The sequence below is a fragment of the Falco peregrinus genome, chromosome Z (genome assembly GCF_023634155.1).
Source record: "Falco peregrinus isolate bFalPer1 chromosome Z, bFalPer1.pri, whole genome shotgun sequence".
NCBI classification, from domain to species: Eukaryota; Metazoa; Chordata; class Aves; order Falconiformes; family Falconidae; genus Falco; species Falco peregrinus.
The window spans coordinates 25735203-25756944 of NC_073739.1; the positions used below are offsets into that span (position 1 = coordinate 25735203).

The window sequence follows — 21742 nt, forward strand, 5'->3', positions numbered from 1 at the left end:
GCTCAAGAGGTACCTGTGTATTTCAGCAGTCTGATGTGGTATTCATTGCTTTTAAGAAATTATTTCCAAGCTACCAAAGTTTTTGAGTCCCAGTTGTAGAAAAGTGTACAAATATATATATATAATTTTGAGTTCATCTGGGAATGATCACTGGAAATAGGGCTAAACATCCTGTGGTATATATTAATCTAAAAAAAAAAAAAAAACACAGAAGGAAATAATTTGTGGAGAGTAAAATGAAAGGTTAGCTGTCCCATGGGTGTTTTAGACTTTTCCCACAGTCATAGTTATGACAGTCTACAGTCCTTTTGTGGCACAGGTGAAACATTTAGAATTCCTGACAAGGCAGCAGTTTTACTTGATGAGGCTGGGGCTATTCTCACATAGGTTGGCTTTTTTTAAATATGGATTTCAAAGCATGAGTGTGACTTGTGGCACTGAACAGAAGCTAGACAAGTGAAAGAAAGAAGCAAGGATCCAGAAGTTTAAAACTGCTATTGCCTGGTACACTGGACAAATTTTTGTTAAAGAGAAAACTTCAGCTTGATGTGTTCCAGAAGTTTTCATGGTAAAGGTGACAAAATGAAGAGTTAAGAAAGATAAAAATTTCTGGCTCATATGGTACAGTGATTGAAGGTTCAATAGTCCCTCTGCAGGACATGAGCAAACTGGGAATTCACCTGATAGAGATGTACTGGTATTAATATAGTGCTGGCATCTGTTACTGTGTTTGTACTCTACTCGGTCATGACCAGGGACCCCACCATAGTAGGTGTAATGAAACAGACAGTCTCTGCCTTGAGAATCTTTACTTTTCAGCGTAGCTTGAGTTACAGTGGTCTGTCATGTGCCTTACAAACCTTACCTTTCCAGTTTCATATCTGGTTTTCATCCTGCACAAATTTGGATTTATTGATGTAAGAGCTGACTGTGCACATAAAGGCATTTTTTGTAAAGGCTGTGCCAAGGCACTGTTAGAGCTTTACCAAGAGAAAAAGCCCTTCAGAAATCTTTTGAGCAATGGTATTCTCTCTAAGCAGCATTTGCAAAGTTCTGGGCATGCATGAGCACTCAAACACATTCAGACTTGCGTTATTCACACTGCTTGCCTTCATTTTAAATAACAACAAAATACAACCTCTCTGTCTGTGCTTTTCTTTCCGAATTTCCCCTGACCCTAAGGCAGCTAGCTTCTCGAAGATCTCTTCCTGACTTTACATCATCTTCCCCCTTCACAAAACACAAACAAGGTATTTTGTTGCTTTGCTTAGGTGAGGCAGCAGAGGTAACTTTTCATGTGTATGTACATGTCACACACCTAGCATAATACAACATTTATAATTACTTCTGTATTTTTATAAACTGACAAAATTTACAAGCATAGCATAGGAAGCTAGAAATGTTTCTAAATATTTTAAAGATAGTGGCAAGCCCATGAAGATGGACTAGAATAGAATGCTTCTCTCTGCTTTGATTATACTGTCAGCAGTGGTAGAGCTAGACATGGATAATATGAAGTCCATTAAAGTATATAAGGTTTAGTAATATGATACAAAACCCACAAATTCCATGTGGGTGAACATGTTGCTTTAAAGATCAAAAAGAGAAGGTCATTTCTAATAAGACTATAATGTCTCTTCAAAGGATTTACTTATGCCTAGCTCTTAGAGATGGAAATTAGCAAAACAGATAGCCTGCTTGAAGAAAAACATTTTGTTTCTAGTGATACTAAGGGAAAATCAAAGTACAAAAGTGCTTATGAAAAGTATGAGGAGGATATATTTTTCTCTAAATGTTCTATTTGATAGTATTAACTTGTTTTATTAGCAATTTACTCTAATACAGTCTTAATATTGTACAATAACTGTATTTGGTTTTGTTAATGCTGCTGAAAACAGTAATGAGATCTGAGGTTTTTATTTCATTCTAGTTAATAAGTGTTGGTTTGTTGCAATAGAAAAGTATGACATCAGTAATTTATATTGTGCTAGTGCAGAAACGTTAGCCCTAATTTTATGGTATGTAACACAGTTTGCATTTATGAAAGAGAAAGCTCCTTATATGAGAGGAAGACCTGCAAATATTTTGTGTGTAAGCAACTATATGATCTTTTCTTCATCTGTAGCTCCTTATATTTCACAACTAAAAGTCCATTCAGGGTAGGATATGCCTTTCATTTATTTCCAGCTGAGCTTTGTTTGTTTTTTAATGAGAAAAAGTACCACAGAGGCAAGAATGATTCTCTAGGAAGCTCAGGCAGCAGTTAGTTGACAGCTTTGCCCTGGTTCATAAACTAACATAACTGTTCTTGCTTTTATGAAAAAAAAAAAAAAAAGTCTTTGTCAAGAACAGCTGAGCTTAGTTCTTGTATTGGTTCAGGGCTTGGTTTAGGAGAACAGCTGAGACAGGGCTGGGTCCTTCTGCAGCTGAAATGTCTGCTTTGTCCTCCTGAAGGTGTGAAGGATATCGGCTGCCCTGCACTGAGGTGATTTTGTATTTTCCTGAACTCAACTGGACTTGGCAACTTGAGAGGACAGATGATAACAGTATGACTATAATAAACATTTGGACAGGATCCAAAGTGATGCTGTCTGCCTCAGATGAGCCCTCAGCTGCTGGTCACCTCTGGAGGTACCCAGCACTGTGAAGGAGTGGGCTTTGAGATGCTTTGATGTTCTGCGCTTTAGAAGTCTGACTTCAGTACACCAGCCAGGCCAACACAGAGAAGTCTCATCATTGAATCACCCTCTAGAGCAGATAAGGGACCTTCCTGAGAGAGATGCAGGTCTGCATCATGCCAAGAGGAAGTACTGGGCAAATGGCTTAATTAAACTGCATGTCCATGGTTTACATCTCTTACCATACATGTTGATTTTGTTTTGTATGACTTTGATCTGAAACCTACTTCCCATACATGCAGCCTTCAACTAGGTGTATAACCTGCAATGGATTAGGAACTGCAAGAAATAGTATATTCTTTCTGGCCAAGCAGTTGCAATAGGTCGGTTAAATCAACATTAAGTGCTAATGCAGAAACAGTAACTATGTATTGCTTTCTTCCAAGAACTCTCACTAAAATAGCATTTGTATGGCAAGTCATTTCCATTTCCTAGGCTGCTTTTAGGTGGTCTCAGAAATATAGTCACTTGTGACAGAGGCCATAATAACCCAGTGCTTTTACACAGTTCAAAGCCAGTGCAAATTAGGTATAAGACATTAGGAAATAAAAGTAGTATTTCACAATCTTTTTTCTCTTTGTGTTGTGCACACAGCTTTTATCAAGTCTTTTTCTCCATTGTGGTGCACTTCATGATTTATATTTTGCATAAAGTGCAGAATATGTCTGTATGTGTGTAGGCATGTATATACACACACACGGAGTTGAGTACAGAAATACAATAGGATTTTTTTTACCTTCATACAGAGGTAGTTGAGCATGCAGAATGAAAGCGAAATACGCATTTGTATTAAGTGCCCTTCTAATACTATGAATTTTAAAACTTCTTTTGGATAGTATCCATAGTACTTTTGTCTGTACTAAGCCATATGCAGTATTAGCTGTGACCTTGCATCTGTTTGTTTATTTCTTTTCCTTGTTAGGTAATTTTTCTTAGTTTTCAAGCGTTGTTGGCCGTCCTAGATCAGGTGGTTTTCCAGACAATATTCTTTCTTTGTCTCTTGGCTTGAGATTTCTGAGACTTGAACTTGCTCAGTATTTTTTTTTTTTGTGTGGTCTCATCTTGGTGATGACTAAATACAGACACATGGTAGACTCAGCAGTAGCAAAGATACAAATAAGCTCAATTATGATTTACTGAGGAAGTGTGCTTAATTATTAGGTCTGAGGAATGAATAAGTCATGGATATTCAATATTTCAATTTTCTCAGAATAGAGTCATGTTTATGCTACCAGAACAAAACTTTTGCTGGTATGTTGGAATGAAAGAGCAGACATGCAAAGACTCTTTCAAATTAAACTCAAGTATTGGTAGAAGCTGGAGTTTCCATTGGACCAGTATTTATCTATTTTTAATTTTTTATTAACATTTACAAGGATAAAATTATGAGTAAATAATTTCAGGTAGCTTCTTTTTTTGATTAATAATTTTGAAGACCACTTTGTTGTCCTTAGATATGGATCTTACTTCATGTATGTGCACAAAGGAGTGTTTTATTAAATTCTAGCAGACTTTTTCAGTTGTAACATTTATGCAAATTTGTAACTTTTTTCTATCTAAAGTCTGAGAAGAATATTAATAACTAATCCTGCATTTACCTGGCTAATTTGCATACATTTGTGCTGTATGGTAAATCACACGAAAACCTACAAGGGAAAGGCTCAGCTCTTCTAACAACTAATAGGCTATTTTTTTCTTTTGACTTGCACAAATCGAGAAATATTGCCTGTGGCAAACATAATGGAAAACTGCATTTTTAATGCTCTCACACATACTGATTTCTTTACAAAGAAAGAAGCAGATGACTGTTCTTAAAAATAAAACTTTCTAAAGCTCTGTAGCTGACAGAAGATATTGGATGCTGAAACACTTCACGTTGGTGGAATTATGATTTGCAGGTTGTATAAGGTTACCTGGATATTGCATTTGACTAATGGGAGTGGTATTGTGCCTGAAAGGGCTAGAGGCAAATCACAGCTATAAATATTTTCTCCTGAAGAGATTGTAACTTGCAAGACTGGGAGAGTGGGAGGACTGCATAAACATTGAGTTTCTGGTTTACAACACACAGTGTCCTGTGTATGGGGTTGCTGCAGGTTCTCTTTTTGAGGTGTTTCTCAGGTGATTACAGAAGTTACACATGCAACCCTTTTAACTGGGCAGCAAGTGTTAGGTGTTTACTCCAGCTAAATGCATGTGGCATCTCAATTTAGTGTGCTAGGGATAAGTTCAAAATTAATTCTCTATTGGCTTCCGAAGTAGTTCTCTTAAGTGCTTGTGGTTGTGAAGCACTTACCAGTGCCAGAATTTGTGTAACACAGAAAGGGTGCTGGTAGTAGTAGATCTGCAGTGAACTGAGGTGAGATCTTGGTGTCATTTGTCAGACCTTCTCCACAAGAAGTTTTTTGCAGGGCATCTTAGCAGAAAGCAGAAGAAAACATTCAATTCAGTTAAAAAAAAATAGTGAGAACAGACTTGTGTCTGCAGTGTTTAATGAGCACTGCTTCAGAGAATACTCAAAGAAACTTGAAATACAAAGTAGTAAGACAATTATTATCTGCAGAACGTCTGCAGCATGTTATATCAGGGCCACGAGAAGATGCAGTGAGGGGTGTTGGGTTTCCATGTGAGGAAAGGATGCTTCTTTACCAGTGTCCCCTCATTCTAAAACCAAGTCTGAGTGACTTAGATAAAGGCAGCACTACTTGTACACTGAACGGTTCCAGTTTTGCTGTCTAATAGGGCCCATAGCGGATTGTGCTTTGAATATTAAAAATATTTGTAGTCCTGAATGAGGATTTGAATTGCATGTATTATTTCTTTTTTTCTATACCAGGACTTGTGTTTTAGGAAAAGGTGCAATGCTGTAATTAGAAAGCTAAGAATGAGTGAGGAAGCAAGGAGAGGAAGCTACTGATTACATGTGAATATCAGTAAATAGGGTGGTTGAGACAGATTTTATATGCGGCAGCCTAATAACTTGCTCTTAGGTTAGGAACTGAGCCTCAGTTGCCAGCCAAACTGCTGCCTGTCTCAGGAAAGGGAATACTTAATTACTGCTTTTGTTACATGACTAGCAGGTCCTCATAACCAAGTTACTTTTGAAATTTTAATACCTTTTTTGTGTATTTACTTTTTAATTAGCTTACTTTGTAAGTTGATTGGGCCATATCTTGATGACTCCTTTAAGGAGTTTTTGGGATTTAACATAGTAAATGCAACTGCAAAACTGTTGGGGAAACCCCCACACACACACTGTTTTCTGTGTATGTTACTTCTTGTTCTCTATTTGGGGCTTCCTGCAGTCACTGAATAACTCCTCTAAGCCATTTCAGACTGAGGAAGGACCTAACCTGTTATTTATATCTAATATATTAAGAATGTGCCATGTGTTTTCTAGCAGAGGACTGTTTAGTAGTGGGATGAAGGGAGCAGGATTTCTTTTTTTCCCCAATATTTAAATATAGCTAGCAAATACTGAGATATTTATGGTTTGGCTTTAGATGAGGAAAGAGTAATTTTCTTCACTCCCTTTCCTTACAGGGTATAAAAATGGTAACCAGAATTGGTTCAGTTTTGTCATATGATTTGTCTTTATGGGCCATTTTTTTGATCCAGCTTGGATCTAGTCCTATGTGCATTAGTTCATTGCATGGGTGGTTTGTGGTTTTTTTTCTAATTCAACTAAAAGAGGTGAAATTTTCATCTCAAGAACACGGAGATCATTACTTGAATGTCTCCTGAACCGTGGAATTGTCTTATTGGGAGAAAAAAAAAAAAAAAAAAAAAAGAGAGACCAAACCAGTTATTTTTATAATAATTGAGGTGTTTTCATATATATCTTTTCATTTCAGAGGGATTTTAGTATGTACTTCCTTCTAATGCCAAGTCTTTATGCAACCATGAAGTCTGTAACATGTTCTTTAAAAGAGAGACTCAGGAGATTGTCATGAAGTTGCTGGTAAAGGTGAAATAGGGGAGGGGAGAAGTGAAGTGTCACAGGAATTGTAATGACATACAGGAACCAGCAGCTCAAACCAGCAACACTACGGAGTCCCCACTCTGATTTTCATTGTGATTCATCCTGACATGAACTAAACCAGTTAGACCTTTTTTATTCTAATATCATTCATGGGAAAAAAGAGAGGATATAACCTCCTTTGCTCCTTATAAGGGATCTTTTTTTCCAGAAGTTTCTTTTTGTTGTGCAGCAAGGTTTCAGGGTTGGTTTGGTTTTTTTTTTCCCTTGGGAATTTTGGCTTTTGAAATGGAAAGTGTTGCATGGGACAGGTTCCATTAGCATCAGAGGCTTCCTACTTTTAGAACTGGCCTCTATTTTATAGCTAATACCACCTTTAAAATGGACAAGTAGAAAAGCCTTATACCAAAGCCTTAGGGGCTCACCTGGTTTTGTGCAGAAAGGAGAATGAAATTTCTCTTTGCACCACCTAGAAAGGACATCTTTTCATATACTGTAGCTAATTTCAGTGGAATGTAGCAACAGGAACAGTTGGTTTACCTGGGGAGCAACTAGAACAGATCCCATCTGACAGCGAGCTGTTCTCTTTCTGTTTTTCCAGCGTTCAGCAATGTTGCTCTCTTGCAAGCATGCAAGAGAGTGTCAGGGAGTTTGCCAGACTCTGCTGCATTGGAAACCCATCTTTCCTGAAAGGAAAACAACTTAAAATCACTGAACTTCCTTCTGCTAAAGCACTTCCCTACCCTTAGGTCCTGAAGTCAAGACCTGAATTTTTCCAGTTGCAGTCAGTTTGATAGGAGAGCTTTGGCTTAAACTGATCCCACAATTTTTCATGTAAGCCTAGCTTTTGTTAGCTCACAGCTGCAGCATTATGGCTGCTCCAGAAAAAACATATTTAGCATTCATTCTTAGTAAATGTTTATATGTGCAGTGTATCCTTTCTACTGTATTGCTTTGGTCATTTGGTGTTTCTTTGTAGCTCTTAGTCAACTACTGTCAAACATACCACCCTGATTTGGAGTTTGTCCTCTTTAGCAAGGGTTTGCCATTAAAGCTACTTTAATGTAGAAGAGTAGGACTTAAAAACTTCAACTTTAGTTCAAGCTTTGAGGCATTAACTTACAAAAAACCCCAGATTTAATGAGGGCTCTTGGCTTTCCATAGTAGAAAGCATGTGTTATGTGCTGAACATTTGGAGAAAAAATACCTTGAGCTAGAGGGTTAAAAAAAATATTCCAGCTGTTGCTGTCATATCCTGGACATCTTAGTTCAACAGGCATGGTTTTCATAGGATATTGTTCAAAATATTGCAGAATAAAGAAGACAGAAAAGAGAACAGAACAATACTGACAAAGTAACTGTGACGTGTGTGAGAGGAGGACAAATGATATGAGCCAACCTGACTCTTCCCTGTGGGTGATACATCCGGTCTTAAGGCAAAAACTTCAACTGGTCTGTGTTTTTTCTTTTAAGATGAAAAGAAGAAGGGAGAGAGAGAGAGGCAAAGAAAAGGAAATAAAAAGCCAAATTTATTGCAGTCATGCTTCTTGGCAAGCAGTTCTTAATTTCTCAGGAAGGCCAAAGGTTATAGCATATCCCTTCATCACCTTGGTCTTGGTTGTTGAGGCAGATGTGAGAGAATAGTTTTTCATGATATTTTGTTTTATTATTATTCATTATTATTCCTTCAGAAGGAGTAAAACACTGATTAAAGAGGAATCCTTCTGGGTTTACTGCAGACATTGACAGTACATAATTTCCTTGGAAAGGAAAAAAGCCCCACTTTTTCATACTTATTGCTAAAACAGTGTCAGTTTCTGGGATGATGACTGAAATGCAAGTGCTGTGGTTGCAGTAGGACTGCAGTTCATTAGATAGTCTATAGTTACAAACCCATGTGAGGACTGGTGGAAAAAGATTTAAGCAGGGAAGAGATTTTAATATTTTTCTTCCAAACAACATGGCCGATCACTAGCTGTTATAGCTAGTTAGTCACTGACTAACAGACTATTCTAGTAAACAGCAGTGAGCAAAACATGCTTATTTTATGGACATAAACAAAAGCATGTAGGCATCAAAGCTAGAACTTGCCTTTAAAAAAATGTGTGTCGTGAGCATTTCTGAAATAACTTCTGAGCAGGAAAAATCCATTAGTGATAAAATTACTGTAGGGACATTTTGGCTAATGTTGCAAATGTTACTTCCACCTTTATGCTAGTAATGTGGTAATGACTATAGTATTCTTATCTTTTGAGAAATCTACAACTGTCTGTTTACGCTGAGCAAAGCATTTAGCCAGTTGCATATATTCAATGAGGGCCACAGAAAGGACACAATTTCCTGACTGTAACCACAGAGTGCAAATATTGTGCCCTAAATAACACACCAGTTACTGTAAATGTCAGTAGAGGGAGTTTTGTTGACTTTGATTTAGTAAAAGCCTATAGCAAAGCCAGCTGTTAACACTTCTTAACTGCTTGTCATTGTGAAGGGGGAGCATCATTTCTGCACACTTTTGTCTTTTGATTAAAAGAAGGAAACAATTTTTCAAGCACTTACCAACAGGTGCAGAACCACAGCATTAGCTGTATTGGACTCTTTAATTTGCTCCTTTTTTTGTGTTTGTACGGAGTTTGCTGGTTCTTTTTAGGAAAAAGCTGACGCCTGCCTTGGAAACACATCATCAAAGACTAAGGGAATTTATTTCAAGTTAGTTGAGGAGCGCTTCAAGTGTGAGCTGAGCATGAAGACAGAGTGTGCATTCATATGTCTGTGTACAACACGTTTTAGTTATTTGTCACAAACAGGGACAGAATTAATAAAAATTTATGGAACATGAAAAACAGAACAAACTAATATCTTGCTGGCCCAATCATCTTTTGTAAATCAAGACAGCTTCCAATAGTTGCCATTTGCCACAAAATGGAACTTGTTCTGCTCTAATACATAGCTTTTTGAACAATGGAGGAGACTATGCAATGAAATAAAAATTAATTTGCAGTGCTCCAGGCAATATTTTTCAGCTATAGCTTGGATGATTTTTGGAAGGGTAAAAAAAAAAGTGTATGCAAATCGTCTTTTGCAATGGAAAGTCTGCATGCCCAAGTCAAGTTGCTTGGTTGCCAGCATGCATGTTGAATGGCAGGGCAATGTGCAATTTCAAAATTGCAGATGTTGGTGAAGGTTACCAGTATGTTCAGACTGGCAGACAATACACTAGGGAGTCCAGTCTGTGGTGGCAGGCGGTCTGGTTTCCCTATGGTCATGGATTTTGAGGCAAGCACCATTCTAAAAAGGAAGTTTGCACAGCAGCACTTGTTCCTGGGAAATAACTAGGTGGTGACACTAATCCTATGTGTATGATCTTTAGCATTAGTGCTAGCCATGTTGTTTTCACTTACTCTTTTTCTTCTGATACAGTAGGTACTCTTAAAATGGAATACTTTGAATGGGAAATGATGGGGGAGAGCAGAAAGAAGGAATAAGCTGGTTTTGATCTGTTATGTAACACAAGGAATCATGTTTTTACTGAAGCAAGTATTTTCTCAGCAAAGGCAGATGTATTGGAGCTTATGGAGGCTGACTTTGCTATAGACTTTAATGGTGTGTATTTCTGCTTTTGTGGGACTATATACATAGTTCTGTTTTTAGCATTGTCACCTTCCATGTGATTTTGTTTTTTCATCCCTTTTTGTGTTGCTGAAGCCTATGGCCTAGTGTTTCAAGACTAGCTTTTCTCTAAGTGATCTTAATTATTCTGAAGTGTAATTTTTCAGAGTAGACATCTGCATTACAGCAGAAACTGTATTAAACAACCTCTTGAGAAAAAGGTGTGGAAAGGTGAAAGGAGATAATAAAACATTGAAAATACCACGTGCTTCACTTCTTCAATGTAAAAGAATCAAAAAAGGGGTTAGAATAAAATGTGCAGTTCTTCCCCTGCTTTTGCATATGTGGTGGTTGGATGCCAGGTGCCCACCAAAGTGGCTCTATCACTCCCCTCCTCAACTGGACAGGGGAGAGGAAATATAATGAAAGGTTTATGGGTCGAGATAAGGACAGGGAGATCACTCAGCAATTGCCGTCACAGGCAAAAAAGACTTGACTTGGGGAAATTAGTTAAAATATATTACCATTCACATCAGAAAAAAAAAAACCACCTTGCCCCCAACCCTCCCTTCCTCCCCGGCTTAATTCCTGTTTCTCTACCTCCTCCCCCAAGCGGCACAGGGGGACTGAGAATGGGGGTTACGTTCAGTTCATCACATGCTGTCCCTGCCACTCCTTCCTCCTCACACTCTTCCCCTGCTCCAGCGTGGGGTCCCTCCCATGGGAGACAGTTCTCCATGAGCTCCAATGTGGGTCCTTTGCCTGGGCTGCAGTTCTTCACCCACTGCTCCTGGCTGGGTCCCTTCACAGGGTGCAGTCCCTTAGGAACAAACTGCTCCAGCATGGGTCCCCCATGGAGTCACAAGTCCTGCCAGCAAACCAGCTCCAGCATGGGCTTCCCACAGGTCACATCCTCCTTCAGGCATCCCCCTGCTCTGGCGTGGGGTCTGCCATGAGCTGCAGTGTGGGTATGTGCCCCTCCATGGGCTGAGGGGCACAGCCTGCCTCACCACGGGCTGCAGGGGAATCTCTGCTCTGGTGCTGGGAGCACCTCCTGACCTCCTTCTTTGTTGGCCTGTGGGTCTGCAGAGTTGTTGCTCTCACATGGTCTCACTCCTGTCTTCCACTAGTGCAGATATTATTTTTTTCCCCCTTCTTGATGTGCTATCCCAGAGGCACCACCACCATCGCTGATGGGCCAGCGGTGGATCCATCTTGGAGCCGACTGGTGTTGGCTCCATTGGACATGGGGGAAACCTCTTGGCACCTTCTCACGGAAGCCACTTCTGTAGCTCCCCCACTACCAAAACCTTGCCATGCAAACCCACTGCAGCACAGCAAAGCTACTTTGTGCTCCTGAAGGCTTTACATGCAGAGGCTGTATAATATGTCCAGCCCTTCAGATGAAGGAAGAATAAGGGATATTTCATTTTAGCACAGAAGATGATTTCCATTCTCACTCACTTACTCGTCCACTTGTCTTTCCTTCTTCCCCATTTACAGCTTCTGCGATCCCAGATAATGGAAGGAGATCCTGTCTAAAGCTTAAGGTCTTTGTGCGACCAGCAAGTAAGTTCTTCCGATAAAGCTTTCAAGGGTGGCTTTGTAGTGCATGCTTTATTGCGTGGTCTGGTAAACAGCAGTAAATCTTTTTTTTTAACTGTTAAATCTTGTGTATCTGTTCTGTACAGCAACATTTGTGTTATGATTTTCATCGTATTTTCTTACCATTTTTCATAAAACTTTGTTTTAAATACATGGCAGTTGCTAACTTGTTGTTTCTTAAACTGTTGTACAAATGCAAGACTATACTGGCATTTGGACAAGTGCCACAAACTTTAAAATATAAATATGCTTAATTATATATAGTAAATAGATAGAAAAAAGGAAAGTGGGGAGTTGTAAGGGTGTCTTACTAACATATTTGGCTGTTATCTCTATTTTTGTTATAGACAGCTGTATGAAAACTATAGGTGTTCATGATCGTGTTTTTGATGTTAACGACAAAGTAGAAAATTCGTTAGAACCAGCAGGTTAGTATGCTTAGAGAATCTCTTCTAATGAATTTGTGTACCCCTCTGATGCTTCAGTACTTTTTTTCCTCTTCTCTCTGCATGCTTTGTATGGTACAACTGCTCAGCTTTTGCACATTTCTAGCAGTGCTAGTATCACTTATGATATATTTTCTGTATCCTTTATTAATGCCGGGGAGGAACAGTATTGCTTTATTTGTTTTTGGGATGATGTGGTTTAATAAAATACAGGGTGTGCCAGTGTAAAGTTTTCACCAGCATCCTGAAATTACTGGCCCTTCCAAATCAAACACTCAGCATGTTGGAAAAACACTCTACTTAGTAACTGGGCCCAAAGTTCTAGAAATAGAGTCGATGGGCACAATTCATCTAGTTTCAAAAGACTATCTGAACTACTGCTTGTTTACTGCTGGTGCATGACACAGGCATGCAGCTGACACACACACACTCTGAGGTATATATATACACACATATAAAAATATAAATAGAAATATATATATACACACATATTTATATATAAAAATTCCTATTCTGTTTTTATTAAAGCAAACTGAAGTTTGGGGGGGGATGTGTATCTTTTTTTGCAAAACACTGTTTTAAGAATGAGAATAAGAATAATGCTTGCAATGTAAAACCCCTCATCTGCCCAGGGCAAAGTTAGATCAGCTTCCACCATCAATCAAGCTGATGTGTCACTATGTTTGTATGGCTCAGGTTTATGACAAATAGAAGCATGTTTAATTCTAGGGGTGTGATTAATCCCACCAACTTCAATGGGATAGCTTATAACACTAAAATTAGGCAGGTATATAGGAGAAGTATTTGCAATAGTAGTAATACCGGTTTGTTTTATGTGTACCTACGCTGCGTATACAGTGTTGTATTCAAGTCTCAATAATTAAAATACACAGTTAAATTAACAAATTATACCAGAAAAAAATCACATACCATTTAGCACATACCCTTAAGAACAGATTGCCGAGATAGTTTTTTTTTTTCTCTTACGCTATTTGAAAGAGACTTCCCCTTTGGTATGAAACAACATACTATTTTTCTGCTCTTTATTATTTGCAGTTCCTTCAACTGAAAGTCATTATTTATACAGAAGTATCAATAAGGCTTTCACAAGTTACCCAGTTATTTACCTATGAATATGCGATAGATTTTATTCTTCTTCTTTAAGAGGATTTTCAGAACTCTCTTAGAAGTGGGGTTTTTTTTGAGAATTGAAGGTGTTCTCTTAGCAAATCTAAATGCAAGGAGAGTGCATTTACATTAGGTACATTTGTACTTTTATTAACAGTGTTCTTCTACAGAAGACATTGGGATGATCTTTCCCTATCTTTAGATAACCCATGAATCTAGAAACTCAGTGCACTTTTTTACATTTTGTGATGTGGTGAACATGGGCTTATTAATGTGTATTTATCCTGTTACTGGTTTACCAAAGAGATCATCTGAGTAATAAAAGCCTGCTTTTAGTGAACTTGCTGAGCATTTCTTTTCAGCAGTGCTGCTCACTTCCCACTGAATGGTTATACCTAACTAGCACCATCACAAAAGCATATCGTTAGAAAGCAGCAGGCAAAACATGGAACCAAAATCATACAAAGAACATCCTGCTGTCTAAGATGAAATATTGGTTCTGTTACCAGGAGGAAATAATAGCTTTAATGAGAAGATTTGAAACCAAAAATTTCTACTCCTGACATCAGTGTATATTTGCATTATTATTTGGACCAGTCACCATTAGATAAACAGCTATTCCCAGATCTGCCAGCTGCTGTCACACTTTTCTGCCACTGCCTCGTTGGATCTTGTTGCATGTGATCTGTGCCATGTACTAATTTACCTGCCTCTGATGTGCATCTTCTGCTTCTGTGCTCTCCCCTAGCCTGCCACTGTCTTCTTCCACAGTAGACAGAAGAGTTGAGAGGCAGGAGGGTAATGTTCAGTGGATTATTTACTGTCACCTTTCTTTTAAAAATCACCATTTGCGTGATCTTTGAACCCTTGTAATTTCACTGGATTTGTTTGGGAATTTGTAGGAAACTGGTCTATAGAGACCACACACTTGTTTCAGAGGTGTTGACAGTAATTGGCCCTATTCCTACCCTCCCCTTCTCTTCCTCCTTAACAATAAAAATAAAAAGTCCCTAAACAAAAATTGCAGCTGTGCCTGTCGGGCAAAATTATACCTGAAGCATGTGATCTCAAAAATTCATAGCTCTCAAATTAATTCTTTTCCTAATTACTACTGGCATTCCCAGTCATTAGCAGTGACCTTCCAAATTTTACTCAGGAATTTTGTCCTCTTCATCACTTGCCTTCAGTGTTTAAAATAAAGCAAAACCTTTTCCCCAAGCATTAAAGGTTGTGCAACATTACAACTGTGCACCTCCAAGGAAAATCATATTTGTAAAGTGACTTTAAGAACCACAGATTAATTGTGTGCTCTAATATACAAGTTCAGAAACCTTGGGACTGAGCTGGGAGAAAATGATGATTTCTTGAAAGAAACCCTTTAATGTTACATGCAAATTAGTTCTTCTGTCAAGAATGGCTCTATAAAAATGACATCATAGAAGACCTCCGTATTTTTCATTTAAGAGAAGTAATCTGTTTAGTTTAGGGCTTTTTTGTTGAATTTTTTCAGCAGTAACCAGTGTTCTAGTCGTGGCAGTATCTGATAGTCAAAGAGAATGAGGATTTATTACTGCTGTAAACTAGTTCTGCCCTACTGTGTTTTAATGCTGACTCATGGAGGTAATTAGGACAAAACTGTTGACATTCAATGTTGCAAATTCAGAGTTATTTGCAATTTTATTGATGATGCAAGAGGTAGAAAGCAATGCACATCATTCTCTTCTGTAGTTTTAGTTCATCAGCAGTGAGTAAATGTTTCCAAACTGGGAAGAGCTGACTCTATATGAAAGGAGGTAGAGCTGACAGTTAGAACAGGGATATTTTTCCCTGTAACATTTTAGAGTATGATTTAATTGGAAAGCTGCTCTTGTGAAGTACTTTATTCTCATTGTGGTGTTACCAAAGTACTAGAGTGTAGCTCAGAAGTGAAATGTGAAACAGCTTTTTGTACTGACAACCACTGGAGCTGGCACTTTTCAGGAGCCAACATTCACTGAAATTTTTAGATGCCTTTGGAGTAATTCTGGAGGAAGAATATTAGGGCCTTGTTCAGGGCCCAAGTGCCTGGGAGGGTCTCCTGGCTGTGCATGGTGAGGAACTGTAACCAAAGTAAATCCAGCCAGTCTTTTCCACAGATGTCAGTGAGACTTTCATGTGATAATGTCTCTTTCTTACAAATGTGAACATATTTAAAGCTGATCAGCACTCGTTTTTCATACTTTTACCTTGAGCAGCACTGAAGACCTGTTGATAAGCTTGATGTAATTGTAGCATCAATTAGTGCTGGAAAAAAACAGGATAAATTGCTAATCCAGTTTACCATGCACCTTGCTGTGTAACTGAACTAGAGCTGAAGAGCCTATTAACCTAAATGATGCTAAGTGCTCTACCTGCTTTTGTGCTAGGTGTCAAGGGTATGAAGGGGAGGGAGCTTGCTTCTAGCTAAAGCTAAGTAACATGAAAGGCTTTATACCAGTGTGGCATGGTGATCCCAGTGTCCTGACTCCTGCTTCCCTTAGTGCCTTTAATTGGAATTGCACCGCTCTCACCCAGTGTAATCCTGGCAGTGCATTTTGTGGAGATGGGAGCTACGTGACAGATATATCATAGATACATCAACATCTCTCATAAAATGGGGAAGCTTATTAAACTAAGTAGTGAGATACTATTAATTTTCCTGGAAACTTAGGCACTCTAAAATAACTTATGAATACCTTCTGAAGCCACTTCACACTTTCTAAAAAGGTTTAGCTTGTTTCATTCATTTAGTACTAAGAAAATTCAAACCCACAGCTGGCTTTTTGTGGCAAGCCTCAGACAGATTACTTTTAAAATAGCCAAGTTAGATAGCTGTGGATATGGATGGCTTTGAAGAGAAAAATACCACACCTGTAACAATACTGATGGTGAATTTGATTTTGCCTGCCTTTTTTTATGTTACAAGCTGTGGCTTTAAAGCTGATCTTCAGTTTACAAAAACTAAGAGCTTTATTTGGTATCATAACTTTAGTATTTGCTGCTGTGTTCTCTTCTGCCACTAATGTATAAGCACATTTTTTTCCCAAATCAGCTGATTCATTTTTCATTAGTTTTAGCAGCATATTTGTAAATCTGCATTTTTTTGTTCCATAAAAGATAGTCTCTAACCTATGAGGTTTTCCAGATTGAGTATGTATTCTGTAAAATCAGAGATTGCAACGTGTTAGCCTTTAAAATTTTTTTTCAAGAAAGGGAGACTGCCCTTAGCCCTGTGCATCCCCAGATGCAGTATACTTCAGTGGAAATTTTATGTGTGGAAGTGGAACTTATGCTTGGGCTTACAGGCTGTCATTTCAAATTCAGGAGCCAAAATCTGTAACTCAGTAAGGGGATTAACTGTGAAATTAATTCTGAGCACATGCTACTCTTTCTTCAAGCCTTTTTGAAAACTGGGTGTTTTTATTTAGCTGCCTCCCTATTGACATTGCTATCTAATGAGCCATCCAAAGCTAAAGCTACAGTCTTTTATTAGAAGAGGAATCTTTCATTCCTCAATCTGCTGAAATCAGACTTACTTTCTGCTCCTCTGGTCTTCAGTGGGAGTTTTGCCAGTAAGAAATGCAGGACTTGGCCCCAAGTTGGTTACATAATGAGGTATTACACGCTTGTGAAAGTCAATGACAGCACAAGGTTCATTGCCCTATTTCATAAAGGCACTGAAATCTACTTACAGTTGTCGGCTCAGTGAGAGTTTATTAAGGATGCAAAATCTCATTGGAATGTATGCTTTCTGTTTGAACAGATGATACCGTACATGAGTCAGCCGAGCCATCCCGTGGTGAGAATGCGGCACAGACACCAAGGATACCCAGCCGGCTTTTGGCAACTCTATTGTTCCTCCTGGCAATGCTTTTGATATTATAGCACAGTATGCTCCGGCAACCTGTCGCAGAAAATATCAGGGTCTTGGAACATCAAAGATCCACCTAACTGCTCATCCCAGGAAAGGGACTTTATTGTTTTTGCAGATGTCAAATTGTTATTTTTCCCTTTTCCCTTTTCTTCTCCCTTTTAGCCTGAACTCAGCAAAAATTTGAAGGGGATAACTAGCTTCAGCACCCATCCCTACCTACCCTATGACTTTCTTAACCCCTCCATATAAATAAAAGGACTCCAAATGAAAATGCCAAACTATAATAGTGACACTAGTGATTCTTATTCTCCTCTGCATTCTCCTTTAAGAAGTCACCTCTGTTAGCTCACTGTCTCATCCATGTGGACAAGGAATAGTGGCAGACATAGTCAGTGAAGGATAATGAAAGTGAATGAAAGCCTGAGAGAATTTTTCTCTCTGATACAACATTTATGCCTTCTCATTCAGCACTGTAAGATGATCATGCAAGGCATCGTGTCACCATGTCAGGACTGGAAGGGAAATATTAAGAATAGATATAATATAACACCATTTCCTCCAGGAGTTTCTAAATGAACAGGCTTCTGAAAGGGAAATGGGATGTTTCTTACAGGACTGTTTTGAAACATTCTTTGACAGTAGAGTTTGTGCTCATGAGTAGAAATGCTGTCTTCGGTGAGAGGAAGAAGTTAGTATTTAGGAATGTTAGCACACAGCAGGCAAGGTCAGGTTTAGGAAACTTCACTGGGGGTGTGAGTGCCTCTGTTATTTCGTTTTAAGGGGATAATGCACACCGGATTATTTTATTTTAAAACAAATCACCGTGGTGCTACAATTTTTTTCTTGAAATGCAGAGGCACTTTTGAGAATAAAGTGACCTTCCCCAGCGCTGACTTAGTAGCTGATAGCCTTGGATGCTGCTCTGGGTGTTAATACATACTGAGAGAGGATGTCAGTGGCCAGAGGAAATATGTTTAGGACACAGGATCTCCAGTGTGCTCTTGATTTGTCTCTCCTGCAAGTTCCTCAATCATGGGAATAAACCATATGTAGAAAAATATCCAGGACAGTCTAGTAGTATTGTTTGGTTGGGGGGGGGTGAAAGAAGTGTGGAATATGAATTCAAGTGTTGATTTTCTTATCTTTTCCCCTTCCAGCACAGTTTGAAGAGTAGAGGAAATGTGTTTATCAGCCAGAGATAAACTAGATGGGCTCCCAAAGACTTAACAAAATATTTTTTTAAAAATCCACTAGAATAGAAAATACATTATTTAGATATACTTTATGCTGAGAGTGAGTATATATGCTTGTCCTATTTAAACATGTGAGAGAAGTGGTAACCCTTGATGCAATTAGGAAATGGGACTGTCTTGTTTGGTGGAATTAGGAGTGACCCTGTTTAAGGAATCTAAGCCTTGGCTAACATAGAACTTTTACAAGTCATTTGCCAGGAAGTGCAAGCCTTGGGGTGTTTTTTGGCTAGGCTGCTATGAAATTTGGACTGCTAAGCATAGCTAGGGAAATATCAGACGAAGACTGAAGCAGAGCTTTTCTAACAAAAACTGTGATAATTACATTAAATGTGAAATTAAACATGGAGCGCATTCAAGCCAAACAAGGATTTTCCGAATTAATTCTGAAGAAAAACGCTGCCATAACAAAACTCAGTGATACCATTAACGGACAGCACTTTGTGAGCTTTTTTTTAATGATGAAAAGCTTTCCAGAAGTTGAAGCAGCCCGCTATTCAAACAAGGAGGAAAGGGGGAAGTGATTTTAAGGTGTAAAGGGAGGTTTGTGCATGCTAAACTATGATCTGGGCTTGCCTGATGTCATACACCATGGTCATTAATGCAGGGCTTGTGCTTACAGGAGGAATGCAGGAAATTTCCTGTAGTGTGAAGTGCACACAGTCTAAACAATGAGGGAAGTCAACATCTCATTGCAGGCTGTCTGGTACTTTTCTCTGTTTAATGTGGATGTGCTTAGTACACACAGTAATACTTCCTGTAGGAAGGAATTAAAAAGCTTTGGATGAGGTGAGATTCATCAAAATGCACCTTATCAAATGGATTTTTAACCAAAAGTACAGATACTATTGTGTGATTGGTAACCATATCAAAATGACTTTTAGCAATTGCAGGCAGTCATATCGATAGTGCCAATTTAATGTAGAAGTGGTGACTTCATTTTTCATCCTTTGTCCCTGGATGGTGTTGGAGTTCAAGATGTATGTTTATCCACAGAAAAGGATTTTCACTAGTCTTACTCCTGGTGAAATTCACCCCTTTGTTTTATCACAGAGCCGTCCTGAGCAGCTAAGGAACAACACACATGAGGCAGCTGCAAGGCAGCCACAAAACCAGGTGGTGTGGCTGGGAGTGTACTAGACACTGTCAGTTTGATGGTTGATGGCATCAGGCAATCCCAATCATACCAAGTGCATAAATGCTGATGGGCTTTGTGTTGCATTGCAAATCTCTGGATGGTTTAAATGCAGATATTGGTGCAAATTAAGAGGATTTCTGCACCCTTCCCGTTTATCTTCCCCAGCTTAAGTCTGAGGGACTGGTTCTCCCTCAGCCTAGGTGGCTTACTTACTGCCATGAGCTGCACTCCTGGCTGCCAAGGGCACTGCAATGCGAAGCAGGGAAAATAGGGATCGGTGGGTTTAGTGGATACTATGTATCCTTTAATAGACAAGGTAACATTTCGTGTTAGTTTAGAATATTGTTTTGTACTGTACTTACTTGGATGGTGAGGAAAGACAAGTAAAGCTATGTTCTTTAAATTCTGTATTATTAGCAACCTCTGTTGTATATAGTGTTTGATAATAAAGTATTAATTTGTCTTTTGTAAGTGAGAACAATAGACTTTCAGGATATTAAAATCACGTGTTGATTACAAGACAGAGCTTTGAAGCATCAAGTGTGATCATGGCTGAGAACTGAGAGACAAGTGGCCATGACACTGCAGCATACAGAACTCATCTTTGAAAATCATTCATCTATTGCAAGACTTCACAATGTCAAGACCTGGAACAACATGACTTTTGATGATCTATGTTTTGTCCTCAGTGTTTAAAGGTCTGATGTTGGAGCCCTGTGGTTTCTGTGTTAGTTTTTGTTCTTTTGTATCATGTTTGTTTCTAAAAAGGCTTTGGGGATATAACAGCTCTTCTGTTATTTTTTTTTCTTTATTTTTTCTTTAATTTTTTTCTTCCTGTTTTCCTTCTGCTTTTGTTTCCAGGAATAGTTTTTTCTAGAAAGGATCTTGCCAGTGTCATGTGTGATATATGTATGTACCTGGTTCCAAAAGAACTAGAAACAAATTTGGGAGATACTGAGAGTAGATGGGTAGATTGTTTCCTTTCCTATATAACTTTGGAAGGAAAATGGTTGTATTTGTACGTGTTGATTCCCATCCCTAGCCCTCAAAACTGAACTTAATCCATTGCCTTCTGAGAGCAATGGTTCAGTTGTTTTCAGAGGCTTAGAGTTAACTCTTCCCCTCCTTTCATTACACTTGGATTTTGTAATCACCAGTTTTAATGTACAACCCTCCACACTTCCCTCTTCTTGCCCTTCCTCCTCTCCCACCCTCCTCCTTTTTTTAATTTGGAGCTGTGAATGGGCAGATCTGTTTCTGGTCTGGCATCACTGAGTTTTTCCCATGCATTTGCCCTCGAGCTTCTCGGATGTGAGACAAATCTCCCTACAATAGGCTTGCTGCCATTGTCTGTACAGTTTAATAGATGCTGGCATGTTGGAGGTTACCCATGAGTCTGCGAAATCCGCTTTCCATGCTTACTCTTGACACCCCATTGAAGACACTCATTGTGTATGCATCTGGGTATGAAAGTCCAGCTCAGTGTGGTCCTGTGCTTGTACTGCCCTGCTTTGCAGTTTCTTTGCACTTACTCATTGAGTGCTGTTTTTGAAATGCTTACATTATATGAACTTAAAAGAAAATGTTTAAAAGAACAAAACCCCACACACACAAAAAAACAAAAACCACCCCAAATCCCTGCCCCATAAGATCTGTATTTGTATATACACGTGTCCGTACAATTATACCTAAATAAAATTAAAGATTTTCATCATTTTAATTGGTTCTTTTAGGCTACATTTTTCTTCAATTAATTACGTCTTTATTTTGGGAGCTATTTGTACCTACCTTACATAGAATCATAGAATGGTTTGGGTTGGAAGGGACCTTTAAAGGTCATCTAGTCCAACCCCCTGCAATGAGCAGGGACATCTCCAGCTAGATGAGGTTGCTCAGAGCCCTGTCCAACCTGACCTTGAATGTTTCCAGAGGTGGGGCAAGCAGTGAGGAGGATGATTGGGAGTGTGAAGAATGCAGTGGGCATAACAACTGACTGTCTAGAGCTGTAACTGCCGTG

General features: G+C 38.8%; 1 protein-coding gene across 1 annotated transcript in view; it reads left to right on the forward strand.

The window, feature by feature from the left end:
- The window catches only part of EFNA5 (ephrin A5), a 214665-nt gene extending 193220 nt beyond the window's left edge, over positions 1 to 21445 (forward strand). Inside the window, exons 4-6 of the mRNA XM_055791401.1 lie at positions 11770 to 11835; positions 12219 to 12299; positions 17227 to 21445. Of these exons, the coding sequence (XP_055647376.1) occupies positions 11770 to 11835; positions 12219 to 12299; positions 17227 to 17348 (269 nt within the window). The 3' untranslated portion in view covers positions 17349 to 21445. The remainder of the gene's footprint in view (positions 1 to 11769; positions 11836 to 12218; positions 12300 to 17226) is intronic.
- The last annotated feature ends 297 nt before the right edge of the window (positions 21446 to 21742 follow it).